The 17,394-nt window shown below is 39.4% G+C and overlaps 1 protein-coding gene across 2 annotated transcripts in view; it reads left to right on the plus strand.

Annotated features, from left to right (window-relative positions):
- The window catches only part of LOC131064217 (uncharacterized), a 105,258-nt gene that overhangs the window by 79,629 nt on the left and 8,235 nt on the right, over positions 1-17,394 (plus strand). For both annotated transcript variants that reach the window (XM_057998298.2, XM_057998299.2), the window contains one exon: positions 3,173-3,255. In XM_057998298.2, the coding sequence (XP_057854281.2) occupies positions 3,173-3,255 (83 nt within the window). The remainder of the gene's footprint in view (positions 1-3,172; positions 3,256-17,394) is intronic.

Here is a 17,394-nt window from a genome sequence, read left to right on the forward strand (position 1 = left end):
CAGTAACACCACTGGCTGCACCTTTGACATTAATGACAACATAATGCTCAGCAATAGCATTAAGACTCAATTGCTATTTGATTGAATTGTTGCATTATGCCAAGAGGTTGAGTCAAGGATTGCCCCTTGGGGCTTATTGAAGTGGGCATTTGTTGGGTGGAGGATGCTTGCACCTTGTAAGGTTGGTGGTGGTATGGAAAAGGGGAGATGAGGGACAAGGATGGGAAAGAGAGTGGAAAATAAGGAGTTTGTGATGGGGAGATATGGGCATTGTAGAGTAATCGAGTTGCATGGAGGTGGAGGGAAGGCTTTTGTTAGAGAGGGAAGTTGTGGGTTGGAGAGTGGAAGATGATAGGGGGGGACTTGTTTTGGAGATAGTACATGAGGGGAATAGGAGGAAACAAGTGCCATCACAATAGTGGTCAAAAGGGGAATGATTGGACTTTGTAGAGTAATTGAGTTGCATGGAGGTGGAGGGAAGGCTTTTATTAGAGAGGGAAGTGGTGGGTTGGAGAGTGGAAGGTGATAGAGGGGGACTTGTTTTGCAGATAGTACATGAGGGGAATAGGAAGAAACAAGTGCCATCACAAACAGTGGTCAAAAGGGGAATGATAGGACTTTGTACAAGGGTGGTCATCGTAGAAAGTGTCATAGAAGGTTGCGTATTTATAGGAGAAATGGGGATTATTATAATGAGGGGATGAAGGAAAGAACTAAGATGGGAGACATATCTTCTCCTCATCTTTGACCTTTTGGTGCTAGAGGAAACAATGGGGCTCTTGTTGCACTTTGTGCTTCGCTCTCCTAGTTTGTTTTGAGTTACAATGTCATGAGCCAGTTGTATTGTTTGTGAAGTTTTCCTTCAACATTGCTTGATTTTGGTACTTGCTTTGCAGCTTGGGAATATCTCACTAGGATTCTTTCTTGCAAGGAAAGGGGAAGAAAAGGTGGTTGATGTATGTTGATCTCAAGTTCAAATTTTTCTTTGGGGTTTATAGGCTTGTTAGTGTGGGCCAGGGGACCTCAATTACTTTACCAAGGAGGCCAAGAACTCTATAGTGTCTAAAGGTGATTGAAGGAGTTTTCTTTCTATTTTTGAAGCAATGTATCATCTATTGAATAGGTGATGGGGCCTATTTTCATGAGACGTCCAAGAACCTTAAAGGCTTCATCGAGCCCATTGTTGATAAGTATTGAGGGGTGTATAGAGATGTTTTGTATGTTTCACATATTGTTGAGCTCTCCAAGATGGGACTGTGGGAATTTTTTCACCAAGGAAAGACATCGGGTGGTGCAAGTTCTTATTTTAAAGAGGATTCCTAAATTGTAGGGTTTGGTCTTAAACCCATTTTTTTTTATTCCTTGAATCCCCCACCCCCCCACACACACCACTTTTTTGGCTTGTTTCCATATGTTAGGGGATAAGAAATCTTGGAATGGAAGGATGAAATTAATTGGTGGTTATTGGCTATGGTGGTTTCCTATAAGCCTTGTGCCTGTAAATAAAAATACATGGCTTTGTAATTCAATTTGGTATAAGAGCTTGCTTTTTGTTGAATTCATGAGAGGGCATTTTGGCCTTGGAATAATCTTTTCCCTTAGTGGGAGCTTTGTGTAGGTGAATCCAAATGTACATAGAAATAAGAAGCACTTCAAGGATGGAGGCTGAAAAATTTGATGGCTAGAACTTTGAGATATGGAAGCTCAAGATGGAAGATCTGATTGATAGAGATCAGTGAGTTGTGTTAGGACAAAAGCCCTTTGTTAGACAATAGATGAATGGGCAAAGATTGATTAGAATGCAAAAAGAACGATTTGGCTTTGTTGTTTTGATTGAGTATTGTTGAATGTCTCTAGAGAATCCACCACTAAGGAGCTATGAGAACAATGTTTTTCAAAAGAAGTTGCACTCCCTTAGAATGAGTGATAGTGACTATGTGATAAAGCATTTGAATGCATTCAATATGGTGGTAAGCCAATTAGCCCCTATAGATGTCAAGATGGAGATTGAAGACAAATGCATTACTTGGTTTAGTTCTTTCCCTGATTCTTAAGATTATCTTGTTATGGGCATTTGCAGTAACTCAACTAAGTTAAAATTTGAGAAGGTAGTTGCAGCCTTGTTATTAGAAAAAATGAGGTGGAAATTTGTGGGGGATGTTACAAAAGATTATCTACTTGTGAATTTGTTCTCAAGGAAATGACAAAAACAAGTTAGGAGATAGACAATCATATTCTAGAGGTAAATCTAGATTTCCTTTTTTTGTTAGAAAAATTGGTGAAATTGATGTAAATCTGGGCATTTTAAAAAGCAATGGAGGTTTAAGGATATTGACAAAGGAAGAGATGAGGAGAGCTTTGGAGCTGGTTGAGGAAGATGAAAAGTCATCATCCATGAACATTCTTAGAGATTCTCCATGTAAATTAGTTAGATTAGCAATCTTTGTTTCCTTGGAAACTGTTAGACCTAGCTCTCCCATGTGTGGTAATTGTTGTGGGAAGGGTTTGTGAGTTTTTAAAATGTTTTTTCAGGTTTATGTTTGTTTTGTTTTCCTAAAATTGTATTTGTCTTCTCCAATTTTGTCATTCCATGCCCCTTATGGAATGTGTGTGATGACTTGTGATTTCCTTTTATTGGTCTATTGTTTATTGCAAAGTTATATTCGATATGGTAGTCCTTTTTTTGAGATTTTTTGTTTATGGCACATTAGTTTGGAGTAAATGTAAGTTAGTGTCATGGTAAGGGATTAAAGATATTTTTGGTTCAAATGTAGTTGGAAAAATTGATGTTAGTCAAGGTTAAGGTTTGAAAAATTTGTTCAAATAAACATTATGAGTAGAATAAGTTATAGTAGCTCCAAAAGCAATGTGATTTTCCAGGAGCTATCAACTTTACTTGAAAATTTAAAATTTTGAGTTCTTGTCAAGAATACATGGGAGTTGGGACCAATTAATATGAGCTTAAACTTGTCTTATCCCATCTTCAGCATGCTCATGCGCATTGTGGCTCACATGTAAATAAAGAATATGCAATTTCTCTGTGTACTTAGATTGCCATTTGTATGCTTTCAAACAGCCTTGCCATCAGTTTATATTATAGTGCATTATTATTGCTTATAGAAAATTGTCTGCTTGGTTGAGCCTCATGATTTGTTTGCATGTTGCTTTGCAGGCTGTGAGAGCTGATGAACATGTTAATCTTAGAAGTGAACTTGGCAATAATCTTTCAGTCAAAAGTGCCATTGAGTGTTTACGGTACATATTTTTGGAACATTTGCTGCAGTTGTTTTAGTGTTATTTCTAGATATAGAAGTGTGCAGTGCGCTCAAAATTGATGGTATGGAAATGAATTCCTATAATATAATGATTGTAGTGTAAGATTGAATGGTTCATTGATCTACGACCCAATATAGTATCTCAAAGTTTCTATTAGAGCTTGCTATAGCTTTAAAACAGACAGTGGGAGATTGACTTTGAACAAATAACAATTAAAGCTTAATTGTTAAAACTATTCATGGGTCATAGTTTGGCTGTGCTGTCTCTGGCAGGGGTAAGTAAAAGTTGTTCAATTTTAAGGTACATGCTTGATTTAGTAAGTAGACAAAAGAGGACAAGTGTTTCAATAGTTCATTTCTAGTCTTGATTTAGTCAGCATTCTCAATCAAACATGATTGTATATGCTTGTTAGAATGTTGTGCAATATGATTACATTTAGTCACTATTTATAGGCTGTTGTCTTTCAATGCACACCCTTGTGTTCATAATTGATGGTTTCAGAACTTGATACCCATTTCTTTTCTGCTGACTCTCATCTTTTCTGTTCTGCTGCCCTGTTGCCATTTCCATTGCCATTGTTTTTTGCCCAACCAGAAATTACAGAAATTGTTTATCTGGTACAAAAGTTATGTGCTTTACATTTATTTTAAATAAAAGATGGCATGCGTTGATTTTAAAATAAATGGAATAACTACAGCTTATCATACAGTAAAAGTGGGTGGAAACGATTCATTTCCTGTGAAACTCATATTGTGCACAACAAATTTTTAACCATATTAACAAAATATCATACTGGCCTGTTGTGACCTTTTCACACATCACCCCATTGCTAATGGGGACCCCCTCTTTGCCGGCTTTCTGCATTGTTAGGTTAGCGTTTTGGCTGCTTAGTGGGCAATTTTGCGTTTCCCGTTCTTGAGTCTCGGAGTTTTGATCATGCTTAGTGCCGTCTAGGGTTTTTGAAGTTATAGGATCAAGTTGCAAACAGTTGATATTTTAATGATCCTAAGTTTTGTCTAAGTGTAGACTTATTGAGCATTAACGTGTTTTTAAACACGCGCATCAGTGATTTTAAAGTACCAAGATATTCATAGATCCTTTGGAGTTGTTTTCTCACTCCTAAGGTATTATTTAAGCTAGTTTCGCACTTTATTCCAATATTTTCCTAGTGTTTCGCTCATATTTTTTGGAAAATTAGCCTAAGCCCTGTTTAAATTTAAAATTTCTAGATGATTTTGAGTGGTTAAAATGATAAAATCCTAAGGGAAATCCTTATTCCAAGGGTTAAAGGGTCAAATTCCATGCTAGAGGTGCTTTTCCCCTCACATTCCAGACTACCCAACCCATTCCCCCACTCAAAATCCATACTACACATGGGTTTCCCTTGGAATCCATACTGGCTACTATTTTCCCCCATTGTTTATCCAGACTGTCATCGAAATTCCCCTGGGAGTGCTAAAATTTGGCCAAGTGTCAGGATTTATCCAGACTGCCATCGATTTTCCACCAGGAGTGCGGATGATTCCGGACTGCCATCGATTTTCCATAGGATTTTTGTGACAACTAAGTGAGGATTTTTGTCCGGATTTTCATCCAGACAGGGATCGATTTTCCACCAGGGAGAGTTTTTGTAGAATTGTTGGTATATGCTGCAGCTATTTGAATCCCAATCATTGTTCAATTGTTGGTGATTTTGCTCTTCAAATGTTGTATTTGCATTCATGGTTCTCAATTCCTCCAAGTTAGATTAGAATTTATTTTCATGTATGTTAGATTGAGTGGAAGATTTGTTGAATTCATTTGTGTGGAATCCTTAGTCCATACCACTAGCCTCTTGCCGCTGGTAAGTGCACCTTGTGTGGTCAACTAGAATTTGAGTAAGCATAACTTCAACTGTTACGCGTCCGTTGACAAGCATGAACTTGGATGGTGTCTACGTTTGATGGTGATAGCCTGAAAATCTTTAAGTATACCTTAGATGATTGCACTAAGCTTGTGTCAATACCTGATTGTGAGACCTTGCCTAGTTTGGTTCCACTAGATCCATTCATCATTTCCTACATTCCTAGTTTTATAATAGATTTCCTGAACCCTATTCTTTTTCCCCCTTTTTTAGTAAAAAGTGAATCCAGAGCCATATTGATAAATCTTAAGTTGTCAGCACACCTATTCCGCAACATTCATGAAACACAACAATTCACATCAACCACTGAACTTACCCACTCGTCAAGACCTGACATGTAGAAACCTTGGAATCATTTTAGTTGATCTCATTCTTAGCATCTGAGGTGATTTTGTTCAAGAGAGGGTAAATTACTTTGGTAATTTATTCTGTATTGTTATGTGCATAAAAAACACATCAACATGGTCACACCCCAAGAATGTGTCTTATCATAAAACAGATTGAAGAGGGAAAACCATAATTCCTTTTGACCATATCTTATTTTGAAGACCGATCTTGGTAAGCAAGCTAGTATCAAGACCACAACTTGAGCAAAAATTTGACTTGATCAATTTTTGTTTTCCACCCCAATTCATCAACCTTGATCACTTATCTAACATTGCCCTAGGTTATCTCATGGTTCTTGCCTCATTTCTAGGGTCCATTCGCACAAATACCGCTTGATGAGAAAGCTAGTGCCAAGACCATGCCTTAAGCAAAATTTTACCTGAGCCAAATTTTCACCTCCAGAACATTGATAGGCCCAATGTTTTCACACTTCATCATTTGGATATTTCTCATCATTGAAAGCCATTCTTGACAACATTTGCAACTTTGCAACCTTGATATCACCCGGCGACCTGACCTCAACTCCCTATCCATGATTGACAGAACCAACCTCCCCTCATAAGTAAAGGTTAACAACTAAAGAAACTACCAAACAAAACACGAGCGCAAAGCAAAAAGTGGGGGTCCCCATTTGCAATGGGGTGATGTGTGAAAATGTCACATCTAGCGCCATCTTGAATAAATGTTCTTGAACATTTCAAAGATAAAGACCCAATCCACACTTAGAACCTCCGGAAAATTCAACCCAACCTATCAAGAGACTAGGAAGCATACTCAAAAAGGAAGAAGAATCCCAAACCGGATCTGGGTACATTGTCTTTGATTACCCATGTTTGTGCAAGTGTATTCATTCCGATTCATAAGAACATTGAAACTTTTAGAATGCATTGTGACTAGCTACATGAGTTATCCATACTTAATAAGCATCTTGGATAGAGCCTTGCTGCTAGCGAGCGTCTATAGCCTCGAAGTCCGTAATCTCACGAATATTGCTCCATTACCAGCCGAGCGTCCACAACCGCGATGGAGTTACTTGCATGTTCCCAAAGCCAAATACTTTGATATTACATTTTCATTCATTTTTTTTTCTTCTTTTCCCTTGATTTTCTCTTTTCTTTTTCATTTTTCTCTTTCTTTTGATATTGCTTTCCTTTTCACATATTTTCCACACTTTGGCTTGTAAGCAATGAGTCTCACTAGGGCTTGAGAATTACAGTGGCGCTGAAGTAGGATTTTAGATTTTTTCACTAGCCACAACTTCACCTAAGAAACCACAATGGGTTAGAGCAATTATTTAGTGTGTGAAATATAGTAATCGAAATATGTCGGTATCAAGACACAATAAGTGTTTTCCTTCCGAATCAAGCACAAGTCCTAACCAAATGATAAAGATGGAGAGGAACAACCTCGGATTCTAAAGTACTTCACAAGTAGATATCTAGGAAATGGACTAAACATAAGATCCAAAATGAGCCAGCGTATTAGAAACCAACACAAACGCCTTTCTCATAAATGAAGGCTCCCACTTAGGACACCTAAACTAAGCAAAATGACCGTCACCAAAGCAAACCAAAACTTAAAGCAAACGAAGCTAAAGCAAGCAAACAACTAAACTACTTGAGCTGCCTAAGGAATCTTGAGTCAAATGGCTCGAGGTAAACTAAGAACAAGGCTCAACAAAAGCAAACTAACTAAAACTCATGAAAAGAAAACCTACCCTAAATTGTATACAAGACCCCTAAGACGAACACGACTCAAAGAAGCGACATATGTACATGACTTTACACGATTTCTCAGGATATTCAGTAGGAGCATGGCAAAAGTCACAGTTCTGAGATGAGTAAATTCATCTTTAAATTCAGAAAAGTAGGTTCTTACAATACATCTTGTTGAATATCCGGGCAACTGAGAGGGGGGTTGAATCAATTGACAACAAATCTAACACTTTTAACCTTATAGGATAGAATTGGAATATTAAACAGAATTAATAGAATTAAGAAACACATGCAAAATTCAGATTGGGCACAAGAAACACCAGAATTTACGTGGAAAACCTAAGAAGGGAAAAACCACAAAGAATGCTAATTCTCAATATATAAACATCGGTTAAGGTGATTTTTACAATGGGTGGCTCACTGCAAATGGGCTCACTGCCGAAGAAGAAAGAAAGACAAAGAGAATCCACCAGAAGAAAAACACAGTCTTGTTGTGACCATTTCACACATCGCCCCATTTGAAATGGGGACCCCCTCTTTTTGCTCCTTTTTTTTTTTTTTTTTTTTTCTTGTTGCTCGCCTTTCGCTTCGTTTTTTAGGGTTTTGTTAGTCAGTCAATTGTCTGGATTTAGGGTCAAGCCTTAGGGTTTTAATTGCCGTCTTTTCAGGCCAGAATCCAGTCAGTTTTGAGAGCTTTTTGAGCCTCCTTTCGTAGGATGCGATTTTGAATGCAATGAATTCGCCAAAATGGTCTATTTTCAATTGGAAATTTTGAGTGCAGATCTTAAATTTGTCTAAGTGTTGAAGATGAAATGTGAATTTTGTCCAATTGACTAATTTTGACCAAATTTTGACCCTTTTGATTTTTGATCCTAGGCATTTGAAATGATTTGTTTTTGCCTTGTGAAGTGATTAAATTTGTGAAATCTTGATATTTTGACCTGTAGGAGCAAAATCGCTCCTGTCCCTCAGTGAAGGACCGGAGCTCGTTTTCAAATATCTTACTGTCCCTGCAGAGTCAAGATAAATTTCGAAATGGAAGTGATAGAGAAAGGCGTGATCTTTCCGTTGAATATAAATTGAAGAATTTCACGAACACGGAAATGCCTCCAGGAGTCAAAATCGCTCCTGTCCCTCAGTGAAGGACCGGAGCTACAAATCAAATATTGCTTCGTCCTTGCAGGATTTTGACGACTTGACGATTTGAAGAGATCCAAGGAGATGTGTTTTGCCAAATGAATATAATTGGAAATGCCGTCGTGAAGGAGAATGACCCAAAATGAAAAAATCGCTCCTGTCCCTCTCCAAGGGACCAGGGCGAAATTCTTTGTAGCTCCCGTCCCTCTCCAAGGGACCAGAGCGAAATTCTTCATAAGGCAAAATTCGGGCAAAAATCAAACAAGTTATAAGTTTGAAGGCAAGAAAGGAGGTGAGTTGAACCCGTTGAAGATAAATTGAAGATTATGAAACGTCAACAAGGGACTTAAATGCCTAAGTTCGCTCCTGTCCCTCAGGCAGGGACCAGAGCGATTTTTGTTTTAGACAAATTTCTTGCTAAGTTACAATCAATCCCAAGGCATGGATGAATGAAAGGAGGTACAACGGATCCGTTGAAGATAATTTTCGAAGATGATAAAGTGAGATGAAGCCCACAAGAGCAAGATCGCTCCTGTCCCTCTCCAAGGGACCAGGGCGATATAATGACTATGATGCCTTTTCCTCCAAGTTCAAGACACTCCAAGACAAAGAACAAGGTGGCAAGGACGTTTCGAAGTGTTCCAATCAAGCACAAAGCATCAAAGGTCGCCAACATCGAAGGATTTGCAAAGAAATACCCCAGTTCGCTCCTGTCCCTCTCCAAGGGACAAGGGGGATGATCCTTCCAAACGTCTAAATGCCTTGTAAAATTCAAGTGGAACAAGTACGGAATGAAGAAACAAGGTTATTATTCGCCTCGTGATGGAAATTTGAGATCAAAGATGCAAGATCAAGGAGAAAACACTAGGATCGCTCCTGTTCCTCTCCAAGGGACCAGGGCGATATTTGCCAAAGCACTTATTTTCCTTCGAAGAAAGTTGCAAAGGGTTCAAAGCGTTGTTTGAAAGGTAATAAAGGGGAGTCGATATCAAGAATGGAGAACTTCAAATGAAAACATTAAGATCGCTCCTGTCCCTCTCCAAGGGACCAGGGCGATATTACATCCAAAAGGCGCTCATTCACACATGCAAGTCAATCTAGCTCGAAGGACCCAACAAAAATAGCAAATTCAACGTGGAGATGGAGACCCTGGACGTAAAAATTGTAAGAATCAAGACAAAGTGATGGATCGCTCCTGTCCCTCAGTCAGGGACCAGGGCGATGAGGTATGGCGACCCCGAAGGGGGGAGCATCCACCAGTCGTTCGGCTCTCATGAAGGAAGATCAGAAGACCGAAGAAGTGGAGACCAAGATCGTGTCGAAGTGGAGCAACATTGGAGATACTAACTTGGGTAACTTCAGCACGAGGAAATTTCGAGAGGTCCCTTACATTGGCAAGCCATCACCTGTCGCCTGGAGAATAATCGAGAGTGGCATCATTAAGGCGGCCGGCTTTCCTCCAGCTGCTCAGTGCCATGAGTTGATGATCGAGTGTGCTCGTCACTATGATCCACAGTCCAGAACGATCGTGTCCAATGAGGGAAACACTTTGGCGTACCTTTCAGAGGAAGCTATAAGTGAAGCTTTCCATCTTCTAGAACACAGGGACATGATATACAAAAGCATAGAAGGAGCCAGGTCAATGTACGAAGATGATCCAGATGCTTGTTTAAGCATAATTAATAAGAACTGGTTACTCAAGAGCCGTCCCCGTCTAAGCAAGATCCCGAACACACCGCACAGGATTGATTTCCAGGAGGAGTACAGAGATTTGATCACGATGCTCAACCGAGTTACAGGAGCCCCTCACACCTTCTACTTTGAGAAGTGGATGTTCTACTTCATCTAGGTGATTGTTCAGGGAAAATGTACGATACATTGGGCTAGGATGATTAGCCATTGCTTGGACGTACAGTTGAGGAGACTCAAGGCTACTAAGTCCTTCCACATGAGTTCATACGTCATCTATGCCTTGATCAGGAGTTTTGAGTATGCAGGACTACCTCACAGAGGAGTGATTGGAAGAGGACCCGGCGAGGTCAGAGCTTGTGATTCCTATGCCTACTTGCATCATCCGCCAGGAAGCAACTACAAGCTAGTTAATGATACCTTCACGATGAACATCACAAGGACATTGCAAGGTGGGATTCACAACAGATTATCTCAAGATGCACAGGAATTGGTGAAGAGGTACGGTGCTTGGTTTATTCAGTTTCCGAAATTCACTTATATTAGAGTGCATGGATGTTCTTTACCTCCATACATGTTTCCGAGATATCCGACAGACAAAATTGTGTTACTTGAAGTAACAAGACAGTTGGCAGCGTATGCGAAGGCATTTAGACACAGACATCAGAATGGAGTTCCAGTACCTATCATTTTGGGCAATTCAGTTGAGGTATGTCCTAATGCTTTAGCTATGGATGACGCAGAGAAGGAGTTAGCCTTGTATTCTTTTTCAACCTTTGCTTTGAGAGAAAGCTTTGATCCACATGGACATTTAGAGGAAACAGTCGGTAGGAAGTTTAAGCATGAGTACCAAATAGAAGATTTTATGATGAATCTCTTAGATGATCTTGAAGTGAAACAAAAAATGCATTCTAGATTGCCTTTGGATTTCATCAGGAAATGCAGGATTTACAGAGTGGCCGACCAAGCACAGGACAGTGGCAGACATATCCAGTCATCCTATGATCGAGAAAGCAAATCAATAAGGTTAGATTGGAATGAGCCTGAGGTCGTGGATCTAGATACTTTGATGGCTCCAGTCTTGTCTTGTACTCGCAGATGGGTTGACGTACAGCATCAGAAGTTGAGAGAACAAGGCATAGCTATGACTTTCACTTTGGAAGAGAAACCAGCCGAAGGTGGAGCTAGTGTGAGTGAAGGCAATCCTAATCCTAGAAATTCAGGTGAAGGTAACCTTCGATGTGCCAGTGAGGGCAATCTCCATCCAAGAGGTTCGAAGAGGAAAGAGAGACCTGGAAAGAGAGAATCTTCCAAGAAGAAACAAGAGGCCAACCGAGATCGTTCATCCGACACATCTTCTAGACCAGAGAAGAGGACACTTCAAGTGGAAGAATCTATGGAGTCGATAGTACAGAACGACAGGCAGGAAGAAGGACAGGCACAACAAGGGTCACCAGATGGATCTCTCCAAGATTATGAGTTAGATGAAGATAAAGAAGACAATGAAATGACATCTCCTCCCAGACAAGAGGAAATAGTGCATAAAGAAATTCAAGTTCAAGAGACAAGATCGGCTATCCCAGATTGGTTGAAGGAAAGATTAACCAAGGTGATCGTAGTAGAGGACGAGGACAATGCAATTGATTTAGAGAGCCTTGTTGGACGTTCTCACGAAGTAACAGAGAAGAGAAAGGCTACCAAGATGTCCAAGATGATTCGAGATGAGACTGGATCCAAAAAACTGCAGATAGCTACACCTGCAGTAGACAAATATGAAGGTGAGATCCTGGCAGAGGAATATGATATACAGACTTTTGAGCTAGGACCATCCACAGCAGAGCAGACGTTGGATGATGCCACTGATTCATTTGAAGCATTGAAGGACAAGCTTAGAGAAGAAATGGAGAAGAATAGAAAGCTTGAGAGAGAGGTCGGTGCATGGAGGACATATTTCAGTCACATCAATGAACCTTTGGGACGTCAGGATCCAGCTAGATCACCAGTGCAGGCACTTCCACTTCAATCAATCAATGAGGCAGAAAGATTCAGGAATATGGTCCAGCGTACAAGTACTTGGATGGATAAATCTCATACAGTGGCCATAGAATTTGTAACAAGGATGATGAAGATTATTCATCAAGCTATCCAGGTTCTTGAGATAATCCACAATTTGATGATAACAGTAGCCGCATTTGCCCATACCAAAGATGTTATCATCCCTGTCTTGAAAGTAATCAGACACACATCGAGGAAGGTCTTAGCGCAAGAGAAGATCTTGGATGGAGGATCTCACAGTTTGTTTCAGTGGTCAACCTTACTCCATATGAAGAGTGTTTTCTTTGAGGACATTAGTACAAGATGTAGCCAAGTTGAGGAGGTGATCAATCCGATCCAGGACAGAGTATTTGAGGTACTTCGTACCATTCTTGGCAGAAGGATCGAGGTCGAGACAGATGTGGATATGCAGGAATTAGAGGATAGAATCAAGGTCATCTTTTGCAAGGACGCAAATGTTACAGACGAGCAATATGATCAAATGTTTGCCACCATGCTCCTGATTGAAAGAACAAAGGAACTTGAATCTACTTGGGACGCAGCTCTTCTAGATGCATTCGATCAGGTCATCCACTTGGAAGAGAGTATGAAGAATCTTCCCAAGATTCCAATTGCAGAGATCGAAGGAATCGTGTCAAGATTCATTGCATATGCTAAAAAAGAGAATTGGAAAGGGAATAAGATTCTAGATGAGAGGTTGTTATAGATGACATGGCATCTTATTTGTCATTGGTTTATGTCTCCTAAGTTTTTGTGCCAAATTTAATATTTGGCTATGCATTTAATGTTGTTCAGTAAAAAGGAGGCCATTTGTAACAAACCCTAATTAGGGTTTAGGTGTCATGATCTTAACCGTTGATCTACTTTCAATCTGGACCTTTCATTGTAATTGAGGATGCTATTTATACCCTCATTTTCATTTCATTTGGAATGGTTTTTTTTTTTTTTGTAATAGAGAAGAGAGATAGCTAAGAGATTAGAAGTTAGAAGCAATTTTATTTTGTAGCAAGATTGAGTTTGAGGAGAGGAATTCAAGCAATTGTTGTACATGATGACTTCGAAATCAATGAAATATTGAAGTAATGGTGTTTTGTTGCAACTTTCTTGGTTATCTTCATGGTTGTTAAATTTACTTGAATCATGCTCAATCAAAGTAGTGTGTTAATTTGAAGGACATAGTGTGAGACTTGATCTTTGGTAGGATTCGTAATCCAAACCACTAGCTTCTTGCTGATTGTAGGAACGCCTTGCGTGGTCGACTGGAGAATACCTTGAATCACTTAACCTTCAATCATTATTGTGTCTTGGATATGTACCTTCGTGGTAGTGTCTTTGATCTTTGATGCATTGAAAATCATTTTGTTACCTTAGAAGATCGCATCAATTTCAATTGAGTTGTTATCTTATGGCAAAATTGAAGTTGGTTGAATCTTGCCAAGTCTTGTTCACACGAAGTCATTCTTAGGGTTAGACTAGATTATACCCCTTGAAAACCCTATCCTTTTGTTATTTTTTTTGAAAAGTTTCTTTAGTTTAGTAAAATCTTGAACTTTCGGAAGCGTAAGACCCCTTGAAGGATACAGCAAATCACATCGTACCGCTGGAAGCTTGTCCACACGTAGAGACCCTACTAACCAGAACCTTGGAGTCTTCCTAACTGATCCTTTATGCGAATCTTCAGCAGTTAGAGGCTTTTTCTCAAGAGAGGATAAGATGCCTATTGGTATTTTATTCTGTGTATGATGGTGTATAAAATACACGTCAACAAGTCTGTACTGCCAGAACTGCTTCCAGTAAATATCTCAGTCACTGGATTCCTTCAATCTCGCATGTCTTCAACACAAAAAGCGATGTGTTGATTCATCAAATCAAGCTCCAATATGTATAGTATCTGGAAATTATAATTTTCAATGTTGGTTGAGACAAGGATCTAAAATAGGTCTCCACTAAACATTCCGGTGGTGGCAAGGAATGAAAAGTGAACCATATCACACCGTTCCTCGAACACATTAACACACTACGTACATCACTAAGGCTGGACCTAAAATGCATCCGCACGCTATGCAATCTCAATATCCGGTCTAAGGCTTTGAGCTCCGGATCACGCCGGACCCAAAAATAATACAGAGAATCATCTTCCAAGATACCAAACGCATCCGGTGGAAGAAACCTTCAACCACACATGCCTAAATTGAACACTCCTGCTCATCATACCACATTTGGACTTAATCTAGACCCAAATGATTTGACATCAATGACAACACATAATGCAATGTTAACAATCTCCCCCTTTGTCATTGATGGCAACATCCATCGACAATGATATGGAAAACGAAAGATCATCATTGAGTGCACAATCATCTCTCTCCCCCCCGTTGACAATGACAAAGGTGGTCAATACTTCCCTTGAGAATCTCACTCCTGCTCCCCCTAAGAGGAGGCACATCAACATCAGTCCAGAAAAGAATGTACATGTTGCTCATTGGACCAATGCACACCTAAAATGCACATTAGTTGAAACTGGTAGGGGGTACTACCCCTAAGTTCTGTCGGAGATACTCAAAGGTATCTTTGTACAACGCCTTTGTGAAAATATCTGCAATCTACTCTTTTTTAGGCACATACTCAAGTTTGACCTCATTATCTAGAACTTTCTCCCTCAAGAAGTGATACCTGATAGATATATGCTTTGTTTTCGAATGTTGTACTGGATTCTTGGAAATGTTTATTGCACTAGTATTATCACACATGATTGGAATGGGGTCATCAAACTTCACACCAGTGTCCTTCAAAGTCTGCTTCATCCATAAAATCTGAATGCAACAAGAAGATGCTGCAATGTACTCTGCCTCTGCCGTAGATAAGTGTAATGTCCCCATTTTAGCCTGACATCAGATGATTTGTCATTAGCCCATTTTGCCTTGGTCTCGAGGGCTAACCAGGATTTTACAAGGATTAGTGAGGGATTTGGCCTAGGTCTTTTCAGTTTCAAGCAAATCGGAGTTGTTTTGGTAGGGTTCCCAGACACTTACTATTTGTAGTAAGTCAGCTGCGACTGAGTGACTTTAAACATTTGAAGCATTTTTGGATGTCAGTATTTTGGTGCATTTAATTCTTCATCAGGTTTGCCAATTTATGAGCCCTTAATTATTTGGGTGATTAAATTTAAAGTTTAGTGATTTATTTAATGTTGAGAATAATGTTTAAAGGGAAAAAAATTAGAAGTCCCCGTTCATTTTAGTGACATAAGGGATATTAATATTTTATTACAACTATCTTTAATCCCACATTCATGGTGCATTGGTAATTGTGCCCAAAAAGAGTTATAAATGAGAGATTTCAATGCTGAAGGGGATATCTTGGAAATGGAGTTATTTCAAAATTGGTGATTTCTGCAGAATTTCAAGTCTTTGGCATTTGGGGACAAAATCTCTCAAGTGTGGCATTTCTCTTGCCTGTGAAAGACCAGGTTTGGGAAATCATTTAAAAATCAAATTGGCAATGGGAGGATAGAAGGTATACACATTTCAGTTGTTTGTGAAGTTGAGTTGAGAAGAAAATGTAGCTCATGACATGTATTCTATTCATTATCAGTGCTGGATTATTTGCACTTTGTTCATGCTGGGTTTGGCGTAGCATGTTGCATCCTTACTAGTGGTAGTCGCAGAGTGTAATCTCAGCATCCTTGTGAGGCTGGTCAATCTTCACAGCGCAAGAAACAGTTGTTTTAGTGCGCGTGGTCCAGCAGGGAGCCGAAATGGAAGTTGTGATCAGCCAATAAGAAAAGACATAGTTGATGGTGGCTAGGAATCACGGTAGTAAGCGCGGAACTTCATGTCACAGGTTGCAATAAATAGTTGAAAGGAGTATTGATATCGTTGAGCAGTTAAGTCACACGGCCTACTTGGGAGATACACCTAGGAAGATTAATACGTTGCTGCTGATTACTTCACCCTGGACGTGACAGCCAGCAGCAAGCCACGCGATATTCTTTGGCGTTGTCTATTGGAGTTCAGAGTGGTGTGTTAGGAGAGTGGTGGAGCTGAAGGAAGTGTGGGAACTAGCTGGTACGTGGTGAGCAAACTTTCCGGCATGGCGGGGTCGTGAGGAATGAAGGAGGTTGTGCCCACCTTCTGCAGAAAAGATAACAGCCGGCTACTGAACAATAGTTCAATACCAGGTTCCGAATTGTCTCTTGAGATTAGGTTATAATGTACTTTAATTGGTGTTAGTTAACATAATATGCTTCTTTGATTTTTATTCAATTAAACTCCACACCCTCATGAAGTCACAATTGTAAACTAACAAATTGGGAAAACACAGTTGTTCTTTTCACTTTGAATTTTAAAACAGGTACAACTCCCTTATATCATATTCAATGTAACTTTGTGCCCATTTTTAACTAGAAAGTAGTTAAGGCAATACATTCATCCATAAACATGCAATGAACATAGCATACGTAAATATTTCCATTAATCATGAAAAACACAGTTTCACAGATTTCAGACTTCACATAAACAAGGAATTGGCAAATCAGTATTGCTAGATAATGTTCTTTCTCATATAAATCATTCACATAAACATATATGATTCAGTGATAATTTAACCAACAAAGAGGCAAATGCTCAAGATTGAACACATAGATTCAAGTCTTTCAGCAAATATCTGTTTTCTTCATTCATTCAAAGATAAATAACGATTCGACATGATTATCCTTCCAAAAGAAACATACAACAAAATAGTAATAAACCCAAAAACCTTCTGGATTTCTCCAAAAATCTGAACCCTTCTTCAGTTCAAAACATCCCTTAAATAACATCCATTGTTTCTTTTACCCTTACAGAGTAATTTTCTGTGGTAAACAATTACCAACAGAAACAGTTTGAAAACATAACTGTAAAATAACAGAAAAGTCTCTTGAGCAAGATAAAAGAGGACACGTCCTCAGAATCGAAAACAAATCCTTACTAGGCATTGGGGACCTTGAGTTGCGCCATCCTCGACATTCACATTCAATGCCGCCTTCCATTCTTTGTATGCCGCGACGAACTCCTGTAAAGATGGAACACTGGAAACTTTAACGGACGTCATCCTCTGTTTCCACACCTCTACCTCTAGCCGGATCTTTTTGATTTCCTCCACGTAGTTAGGTAATTGATCTGCATAAATGTATAATACAGTCTCAACTCTGACAACCTTTGTGAAATCAGTTGTCGTGGGTGCTGCATTCTT

The sequence above is a fragment of the Cryptomeria japonica genome, chromosome 6 (assembly GCF_030272615.1).
Source record: "Cryptomeria japonica chromosome 6, Sugi_1.0, whole genome shotgun sequence".
Classification (NCBI taxonomy): Eukaryota; Viridiplantae; Streptophyta; class Pinopsida; order Cupressales; family Cupressaceae; genus Cryptomeria; species Cryptomeria japonica.